This window comes from Crassostrea angulata, chromosome 1 (genome assembly GCF_025612915.1).
Source record: "Crassostrea angulata isolate pt1a10 chromosome 1, ASM2561291v2, whole genome shotgun sequence".
NCBI lineage: Eukaryota > Metazoa > Mollusca > Bivalvia > Ostreida > Ostreidae > Magallana > Magallana angulata.
Window position 1 is genome coordinate 17351171 of NC_069111.1, and position 11638 is coordinate 17362808.

The 11638-nt window shown below is 30.5% G+C and overlaps 1 protein-coding gene and 1 pseudogene across 1 annotated transcript; both read left to right on the plus strand.

Annotated features, from left to right (window-relative positions):
* Positions 1-507: 507 nt before the first annotated feature.
* Positions 508-8470, plus strand: LOC128166859 (uncharacterized; annotated as a pseudogene).
* A 734-nt stretch (positions 8471-9204) lies between these two features.
* LOC128166884 (ficolin-2-like) lies at positions 9205-11316 on the plus strand. Its single transcript, XM_052832321.1, has 6 exons — positions 9205-9296; positions 9871-10002; positions 10238-10380; positions 10557-10653; positions 10740-10910; positions 11021-11316. Exons 1-6 carry the CDS (start codon positions 9227-9229, stop codon positions 11272-11274), a joined length of 867 nt encoding a protein of 288 aa, XP_052688281.1. The 5' UTR covers positions 9205-9226; the 3' UTR covers positions 11275-11316.
* Positions 11317-11638: the final 322 nt, after the last annotated feature.

The following is an 11638-nucleotide window of genomic DNA, read 5'->3' on the forward strand; positions in this document are numbered from 1 at the left end:
CAAACTCCCCAAAACTGGGCTTGATCGTTTCATCATATTGTCATTCTGCTGCATGGTTATGTTATTTTCATTTTCACCATGCTATGATGCATCTAATTATTATCTATTTAATAAATGCTTTTAAAAAATAAATTTTGTAGAAATGATCCTTTTTGTAAATTCATATTTCAATGATTGACGTATTTATCAATATCTGATTTTTCTCTAAATATTCTCTCATCCTGTCTGTCCTTGTATTTTTTTCTTTTTTATCTCTCAAATACTCAAGCATCTTTATAAACAGATCTGAAAGTTTATGAGTGATATACCAAGCTATATGAAAATTTAATGTCGTAAATGTGTATTTTTAACTGTAATTATACACCCGATGTGTTTATTCTGACATGTAAATAATAGTATTATTTCCATATATACTGGATATCTGGTTACATTTTAATTATCGATCAATATGACTCAAATACATGTAGTATAAAAACTTAATTCAAAGAAGATAGAAGACTATTGGCTGCTGATTGACAACAATTCACAATGTGGACACTAATAATGGCGATGGTCGTTGGGGGAGTTTCTGCCGGGGGAATCAAGCTACACTTGTCAGGTACAGGTTTATGTCTTATTATATAATGAATTTTGTCATTCTTTATTATACAACATATAGAAATACCAACCCAATACACAGATCCAGCAAAAGTCATTATTACGTAGACAAGTGTATATATACACCAAAAATTTATTTTTTTAATATTTCTAAATGATATCTTTAATTAAATGTACATTTGCATGCAATGCTTAATTAATTTACTCCAGAAAATTGGAGATTTTTTATCAATCAAGCCGTAATCAATTTTGTGAATGTTTACAATATTTCAAAACATTTTGTATTTTTACATAGTCTAGCAATAAACAAAATAAAATGTGACATTTAGTAAGTCCCTTTTTCTGCATTCGTAACAAAATTCAATGATCCTAATGATGATCATAACTACATATATGTGTTATACAGTAAAAATTTAACTATCATACAAGTAATTCTTCATGAAATTTTATAAATAACTTTTAGAAAAATACACCTACAGTGAAGAAGTAAATGACAATATTTTAGTTTGGTATACTAATGTTTTAACAATAAAGTCTATTCAATGTCATTCCTCAATTGTTCTGTGTACAAAAACACTGTTATTATAAAGTTAATAGTAATTATCCAAAATCAGATCATGCCATTGAAGCCATAATAAACAGCACACATTACAAAAACGACCATCGTTTCAGATGAGATGAAGTCTATGTTAGAGAAGTCTAACTGGGATCATCAGAACACAGCTCTGTCTATCAATGGCCCGATTACTCTGGACGTGCACTCTAGTTTTAAATTGAAAAAGGGACAAGTGTTTCTGAAATCACGTATGTATGTTTGTATATATTTTAATGAAAAGGTACAGGTACATGTAGTTAAACCATAATTGTAAATTATCAATTTCAAATTATTAAATTTAAAGAAGGGACAAGTGTTTTTGAGATTATGTCTTTTTATGTTTTAATTGAAAGGGAGGAGGGTATTGCATCTTGCATTAACAGCTCCATAAATTAACTAATATCATGTTTGATTTAAAAAAGGAGCGAGATATATTGAATCTTTTAAACCATTCTCATGATAGCTTAATTATAAATACCATTTAACTCATTGCTAAATATTTAAGATATTCACAGAAGAAACAAAGACTGTGCTCACATAAAGAGGCACAGGCCGCTGAGTCGAGACGGGGTGTACACAATTTACCCAGCCCCGGGGATGAACAAAACAGTGTTCTGTGACATGAGCACCGACGGAGGGGGTTGGACGGTGAGTAGGGTAAAACGTGGGACAAAAAATAACTTAATTAATATTGTACAACTCCTATCCCAATTAAGTTATAAGTTTGATGGCAACTGAAGCATTTTTAGATATCTTTGAATGAGTTGATAATTCATCTAAATATTTTAATGGTGGAAAATCATGCATGTATTTTTATGGAGTGTGATTGAAAGTAATATTAATTGATGTATCTTTTAAATTGTTTTTTAACTGGATATGTACTATCGTTATAAAACACAAAAAATTGACAGCATTTTAGCATACAGCTACCCATAATAGTAATGTACTTTAAAGGTTATTCAAAGAAGAATAGATGGGGACACAAATTTCTTCAGAAACTGGAAAGAATATAAAAACGGATTTGGACACGTTGAAGATGAATACTGGCTTGGTAGGTCGCAGCATTGTAGGCTTATGTTTTGATTTATCATAGTAGAAATAAGATTAAGTTGTAAACTTTTCTATTTATAATTGCAGGAAATGACGCCATTCATGCATTAACAAAAGACAAGAAACAAATTCTCAGAATCGATTTGATGAAATTTTCGAGGGAGAAAGCCCATGCGACATATTCGTCAATTTTCGTGGATAATGAGGCCAACAAGTACAAACTTTTACTTGGAAATTTCAATGGAACTAAAGGTCTAGGTGAGTTTCAATAAATAAATACATACAGTGTATTAACATTTGTATGTGTGATGTATATATTTAACGATTAAAACTCTTGAATTATTCTCACTTTTTTTCATTTCAGGGGACAGTTTCAGCCATTCAAACAATTCCTATTTCAGTGCGAGGGATGCAGATAATGACAACCATAAAGCAAACTGCGCAGACACTTTTAAAGCAGGATGGTGGTTCAATGCCTGTATAAACACAAATTTGAATGGCGAATACAGAAAGGCCTCTCGTAAGGATGCCAAAGAATTGTCTTGGTACCACTGGGGAAATTCATGGAGGTCACTGAAATCTGCTAAAATGATGATACGTTCAGTGCAAATAGCCTGAAATGCTAAACGGAATATAAAAAAAATAAAATGAAATAAAGAATTGAGAATAGAAATATGTGCTTTATATCACTGATTTACAGTGTATTTTTACTAACTTGGAAAATATAGTTTGTTTTATATTGAAATTAATATAATTATATAATAATTAATAATATTAGTTAATGTATCAAGTTTTTCCCGAGTTACTAATAAGTTCTTTCGCAATCAGCGAGTAGATCAAGCCGCCTTCATCAACCAAACTGGATGAGTTTGGAAGAGAAATTGTATACAGGAAAAAATCTAATAAAGTAATGTCACATTGACTAATGAAATGACGCTTTGACAAATGCATATTCTCCATGAAAACGTGTTTTGTACAGTACCCACAACGTTATTTTTTCACAAGATAAACGATAGGATAGGATTCACGCACGATAGGATACATGTAGCATTAACGCACGATAGAACAGTATACACGCACGATAGAATAGGATTAACGCACGATAGAACAGTATACACGCACGGTAGGATAGGATTAACGCACGATAGAACAGTATACACGATGTTCATGATAATCGCTTTAAACGATCTTTACGAATAAACTGATTATGACAGAATTTGAGCAAGAACACGTACGAATAAAGATTGACGAGGAATTTCTTTTAGTAACAATTGTCGAGGCATTGTTTATAGAATGTATAAAAATGACCAGTTAATTTTTTTTCACAAAAATTATGAGCTTAATTAATCAATAAATTTTCTGTATTGTTAACATTGTTTTCTCTACCGAACATCCCAGCCGATCGCCGCAAATATTTCAGCGGGTTCAATTATAAAAATCTAACTCTTGTTTAAGTAAATCTATCATAATTACATTTCTTTTCTGTGTAAGAAAATGATGCATTAAAACGAATTATATTACATACAGGTTAAATAAATATTTACACAGATTCACATTCTGCGTACAATTGGTTAACATTGTATTTATTACCACACACCCTAGCCGATTGCCGAAAACATAGCAGCCCAATTTCAACTATCACACAAAAAATAACGGTTTTAATTTATATACAACTCTGGTTTCAATTAAATATAAATTATATCATAAATACATTTGTTTCTGTAAAACATGTTGCATAAAACACAAATTATATTGCATAAAAGTTAATGTTTACGCAAGTATACACTCCGCGTACGATTTAATATATTCGATATACAGGTAAATATATGTTACCTTGTTCCTAAGAACTTCGATAGTTTACATAATTTTTTTATTTTCAATGCTTACAGATATGATTTACATGTAATATTGGTTAATTTTGATCTAAAACATTAAGAAATTAGTATCATAATAGAATGCTGGAAAGGATTTTACAATTCTTGTTCAATAAATTTTTGTATACGGCGCACTGAACGACTTGCAACTTTAAAATATATTTACTTGCTTATGAAAAGGCACCAAACGATTAACACGATAGGATAAATGAGAAAACTGTTAAAATTAAACGATAAACCTGATAGGATTAACGCACGATTGGATAGGATTAACGCACGTTAGAACAGTATACACGCGCGATACGATAGGATTGATACACGAAACGATAGGATAGGATTGTAAAAAATAACGTTGCGGGTACTGTATGCCAACATGTTTAATATAAAAAGTTAAATAGTTAAGAAACCGTGATATGTTGATCAACAACAAGGCCGTCGACGGACAGTAACTCCTGCAAATAATGTGTCTATTAAATAATACGTCTACATTTAATTTGCTCATGTTTTAAAAATGTGCTTTCAATCTTTTGAAAAAATAAAGATTGTACACAGCCATGTCATTGAAATTAAAATACTTGTTTTGATCGGTTGTGGACTACTTAAACTATGATGATTCTAAAGAGCAAGAAATGCAATTTAGACTGACAACTCAAAGTGCATGGAGGGCATAATATCTTCTGGGGTAATCCTCATTGAAATGTTAAGTTTTTAAAACAGTATATAAAAACTCTCTTTCCTGTTGTTTACAATCACAAGAAGATATTAAAAAAACTGAATGTTTAATTCATGTACATTTTACAGTACACGTAACATATCCTAACCCATACAGTAAAGTTGCTTAATTCGTGTTACAAAAAACTACAAATTATACGTAGTAATGTTGCATAACAAGCTTTATATATTATAAAAATTCTTAATTCCTAATGTACGAATAAGTTTTAGATTAAATATATCAAAAAAAATTATAAAGGATTTACAAAACATTGACTGATGAAATTTGAATGTCCACTCAAACAATCACACCATACATCTATTTTCTTTGCGATGATAGATATTTTGATAGTTTTGAGAGACATCTCATTAATGAATGAGGATTAATTGCATGTCATAACCACATGTGATTCTAGTGGGAATTTTAATGCTTCATATACACAAGTATTTGCTTTTAAAATATATCCCAATTATGTACTAGATTTATGTTTATCTAATTTGAATAAAGATTTAAATACGCTCACGATTGCTAAGTCAAAGAAATTTGTAGAATTTTAAAAAATGGATGATAAAGGTGTTTGACAAGCAACAGCTTTCATTAATATTCAGTCCTTCTCGGAAAGTTTGGAAAAATGTTTTATTTGCAAAAACTAAGAATTTTAATCATTATATTGACAAAACAATATAATCTGAAAAATAAAATACTTAATAAAACCATCAAGATTCAATGTAAATGATCATTAAGACAGTAATAACCCAAAAACGTTTACAAAATATATTTGCTTCTGAAAAATAAATGATGTATATTCTGAAATCTACATTTTGATGTCTCTATTAATGATAATATCTCATCCTTTCATCTTATTTTTTTTATTATTTTTATTCCTTTGTTATGTAAAGATCCCTCACATGTACATGTACCAAAACAAGCACATAAAATTCCTAAATTAAAATATATAGATGGTGTCTGAAAATAAGAGACTGTACATTCATATTTTCAACCGTAATTATATACTTAATACGTTTATTCTGGCATTTGAATTCTGGTATTACTTTCATTTGTACTGGGTATTAGGTTACATTTTAAATATTTATCACTATCAAATTATAAACAAACCTTATTCAAAGAAGACTATTGGCTGCTGATTGACAGCAATTCACAATGTGGACACTAATAATGGCGATGATCGTTGGGGGAGCTGCTGCCGGGGTAATTAAGCTTCATTTGTCAGGAACAGGTTTATGTCTTATTATACAATGAATATTGTCATACTTAATTTTACAACATACAGAAATACCAACCCAAAAATCAAATCCAGCAAAGGTCATACGTAGATAAATGAATATCCTGAGTATACAAAAAATTGTTTTCATTAGCGTTTTAACATTTGAAAGTAATATCCGCAAGTAAATGTACATTTGCAATCATTATGTTTTATTACTTTACAACAGAATTTGGATATTTCTTATGACGTCGTAGTCAGTTCTGCCAAGGATTTCAATATTTCAAAACCTTTTGTATTTTTATATCTTTAAAAGATATAAAAGATTTGATCTAATAAAATTTGATATTTAATTAAGTGTTTTTCTACATTTGTAATAAAATTTTCAACAACCATAAAGATAATAAAAAAAAGTATGTAATGCATAAACTGATGGACACTTTTTCAATAAATGTAAAAATCATTATGTGCAAGTATAACTTCAAATTATTGTCTTACTAACGATTTCTTCTAGAAGTTATTAAAGTAGCTTTCGAAAAGAAATACATCTGCAGTAAAGAAGTAAACGAGAATATTCTAGTTTGGTATACTAATGTTTTAACAATAAAGTCTATTTAATGTCATTCCTTAATTGTTCTGTTTACAAGAACACTGTTATTATAAATTTAATAGTAATTATCCAAAATTATGGTTTTGAGCCTTAATAAACAGCACACATTACAAAAACGGCCGTCGTTTCAGATGAGATGAAGTCTATGTTAGAGAAGTCTAACTGGGATCATCAGAACACAGCTCTGTCTATTCATGGTCCGATAACTCCAGATGTGACTCTAGTTTTAAATTGAAGAAGGGACAAGTGTTTCTGAAATCACGTATGTATGTTTGCATATATTTTAATGAAAAGGTATAGGTACCCGTAGTTTAACCATACAATAACCGTTCCATAGTTGTAAATTATCAATTTCTGAATATTAAGATTAAAGAAGGGACAATTGTTTTTGAGATTATGTATGTTAATGTTTTAGATAAATGGGAGGAAGGTATTGCATCTTGCATTAACAGCATCATAAATTTATTAATATTATTAAATTTGGAGATGAGAAGTTTTTCTGAGAACATGTTTGATAATAAAAAGCGAGATATATTGAATCTGTTATACCATTCTCATGAAAGTTTAATTATATATACCATTTATTGCTAAATATTAAAGGGATTCACAAAAGAAACAAAGACTGTGCTCATATAAAGAGGCACCGGCCGCGTAGTCGAGATGGGGTGTACACAATTTACCCAGCTCCAGGGATGAACAAAACAGTGTTCTGTGACATGAGCACCGACGGAGGGGGTTGGACGGTGAGTAGGGTAAAACTTGGGACAAAAAAATAATTTAATTAATATTGTTCAACTCCTTTCCCAATTACATGTAAGCTATAAGTTTGATGGCAACTGAAGCATTTTTAGATAACTTTAAATGAGTTGATAATTCATTTAAATATTTTTATCGTGGAAAATCATGCATGTATTTTTTACGAAAGTGTGATCAAAATAAATATTTATTTATGTACTTTTTATTTTATTGTCTTTTAACTGGATATGTACTAACGATTATATAACCAAACAAAGTGTGTCACCATTTCAGCATACAACTACCCATAACTGTAATGTGCTTAACAAGTTATTCAAAGAAGAATAGACGGGGACACAATTTTCTTCAGAAACTGAAAATAATATAAAAACGGATTTGGCCACGCCGAAGATGAATATTGGCTTGGTAGGTCGCATTATTGTAGGCTAATGTTTTGATTTATCATAGTAGAAATAATTTTATGTTGTAAACTTTTCTATTTATATTTGCAGGAAATGACGCCATTCACGCAATAACAAAAGACAAGATACAAATTCTTAGAATCGATTTGACGAAATTTTTGAAGGAGAAAGCCCATGCGACATTCATCAATTTTCGTGGATAACGAGGCCAATAAGTACATGTACAAACATCTACTCGGAAGCTTCAATGAAACTAAAGGTCTAGGTGAGTTTCAATAAATACAAACATATTGCGTTTTAACATTTGTATGTGTGGTGTATATATTAAACAATTAGAATTCTTTAATTATTCTCAATTTTTATTTTTCATTTCAGGGGACAGTTTCAGCCATTCAAACAATTCCTATTTCAGTGCCAGGGATGCAGATAATGACAACCATAAAGCAAACTGCGCAGACACCTTTAAAGCAGGATGGTGGTTCAATGCCTGTATAAACACAAATTTGAATGGTGAATACAGAAAGGCCTCTCGTAAGGATGCTACAGAATTGTCTTGGTACCACTGGGGAGATTCATATAGGTCACTGAAATCGGCTAAAATGATGATACGTTCAGTGCAAATAGCCTGAAACGCTAAACGGAATATTAAAAAGAATAAAATGAAATAAAAGAATTGAGAATAGAAATATGTGCTTAACATTTCTGACTTACAGTGTATTCTTAGTAACTCGGCAAATATAGTTTACATTTTACATTGAAAATAATAGATTGATATTAGATAATGTATTTTTTCTACCGCTGAATTTTCCACCTTCATCAACCAAATGAGTTTTGAAGAGAAATTGTATACAGGAAAAAATCTGATAAAATAATATCACATTTACAAATGAAATGGCGCTTTGACAAATGTATATTCTCCATGAAAACATTCTATGTATGCCAACATGTTTAATATAATAAGTTGAATAGTTCAAAAACCGTGGCATGTTGATCAACAACAAGACCGCCGACGGACAGTAACTCCTGCAAATACCGTGTCTATTAAATACAACGTCTACATTTAGTTACTCATGTTTTAAAAATGTACTTTCAATCTTTTAAAAGTATAAACATTGTACACAGCTACGTCATTACAATTAAAATACTTGTTATGATTGCTTGTGGACTACATAAACTATGAGGATTTTAAAGAGCAAGAAATACAATTAAGACTGACAACTGCACATTCAAATTTACAACTGTACTTACATGTATATACTTAATGCGTTTATTCTAGCATTTGAACACTGGTATTACTTACATTTGTACTGGGTATTAGGTTACATTTTAATTATTTATCACTATAAATCAAATGATATAAACACTTGATTCAAAGAGGACTATTTACTGCTGATTGACAACAATTCACAATGTGGACACTTATAATGGCGATGGTCGTTGGGGGAGTTACTGCCGGGGGAATCAAGCTTCACTTGTCAGGTACGATTTTATGTCTTATTATGCAATGAAATTTGTACGTAGATAAGAGCATATCCTGAGAATACAAAAAATTGTTTTCATTAGCGTTTTAACATTTCTAGGTAATGTCCGCAAGTAAATGTACATTTGCAATCATTCTGTTTTTTTACTTTACGCCAGTTTGGATATTTCTTATGACGTCGTAGTCAGTTTTTCCAAGGTTTTCAATGTTTGGTATCTTAATATCTTTGTAAGATATAAAAGATTTGACCAAATGAAATCTAATATTCAATCAAGTGTTTCTTTCTACATTTGTAATAAAATTCAACAACCAAAATAATAATAAGAAAAAGTATATATGTAAAACATTAACTGCTGGACATTTTTTGAATAGATGACTTCAAATTTTTTTCTTATTAACGATTTGTTCTAGAAGTTATTAAAGAAACTTATAAAAAAGAAAAACATCTGCAGTAAATTATTCTGTTTACAAGAACACTGTTATAATAAATTTAATAGTAATTATCCAAAATCACATCATCCTTTTGAAGCCATAGTAAGCGCCACTCGATACATAAACTACCTTTTGTTTCAGATGAGATGAAGTCTATGTTAGAGAAGTCAAATTGGGATCATCAGAACACAGCTCTGTCTATCCATGGTCCTATAGCTCTGGATGTACACTCTAGTTTTAAATTGAAGAAGGGACAAGTGTTTCTGAAATCATGTATGTAAATGTGTAGAAAATTTTGATAAAACAAATGTCTATGTTATAATAAAAAGGGAACAGGGGTTAAATCTTACAATTACAGCCTCGTAAATTTATTTTGATAAAATCATAAAATACATGCGTTTCTGAAAACATGTTTCATAAAAAGGAGGGAGGTAGATTGGATCTTACTATAACATTTTAAAGAGTTTTTAGTTATTAATACCATTTAATTTATTGCTAAATTTTTAAGGGGTCCACAGAAGACACAAAGACTGTGCTCACATAAAGAAGCATAGGCCGCTGAGTCAAGACGGGGTGTACACAATTTACCCTGCCCCGGGGATGAATAAAACAGTGTTCTGTGACATGAGCACCGACGGAGGGGGTTGGACGGTGAGTTGGGTAAAACGTGGGTCAATACATGTATTTTTACGAGTTGAAAAGTAACATTTATTTATGTTTCTTTTTTTAACTGATTATAACTTCATACTATAGAGTATAAAATAAAGAATTTATTGGAAGCATTTTAACATACAGCTTCTCGTAATAAATAAAAAACGTTTTGACAGGTTATTCAAAAGAGAATAGACGGGGACACAAATTTTTTCAGAAACTGGAAAGAATATAAAAACGGATTTGGACACGTGGAAGATGAATATTGGCTTGGTAGGTCTCAGTTTTGTAGGCTTATGTTTTGATTTAGTACAGTCAAAATCAGATTACGTTGTGAAATTTTCTATTTAAAATGACAGGAAATGACGCCATTCACGCATTAACAAAAGATAAAAAACAAATTCTTAGAATCGATTTGATGAAGTTTTCCAGGGAGAAAGCCCATGCGACATACTCTTCATTTTTTGTGGATAGTGAGGCTAACAAATACAAACTTGTACTTGGAAGGTTCAAGGGAACTAAAGGTCTAGGTGAGTTTAAATATATACATACCTAAAACAATTAAATATTAAATTTTATATTCATGTACATTTAACGATGACATTTTCTTTAACTATTTATGATGCTTTTTTCAATTCAGGAGACAGTTTCAACCATTCAAACAATTCGTATTTCACTACCAAGGGTGCAGATAATGACAACTATAAAAGCAATTGTGCCGACATCTTTAAGGCAGGATGGTGGTTCAATGCCTGTACAAACTTAGATTTGAATGGGGAATACAAAAAGGCCTCTCGAAAGGACGGCACAGAATTGTCTTGGTACCACTGGGGAGATTCATGGAGGTCACTGAAATCGGCTAAAATGATGATACGTCCATCGCAAATTGTTTAAAACGCTTTACGGTTAAATTGAAAATAAAACGAAATAAAGCTTTCAGAATTTAAAAATGTTATCTATCTTTCGTTCACAAACTTGGCAAGTACTGAGTATAGTTTACTGAAATTAATAGATTAATAATATTGGACATTGTATTTTTCTTCCGGTTTAGTAAATGATACCAGAGGGTATTATTGGTGCTGGAACCATTATGACGTCATAATTGATTTGATGTAAAAATTCCCCGTTCTTTTCAGCTTTTAAGGAAATAATTAGAAAATAAGATAGTTTCTTCACATTCTTTATTAAACCACTGAAATATTAATTCATTCCTATACCTATCTTGAATTTGACATAATTTTATATTGGGAAATCAAGA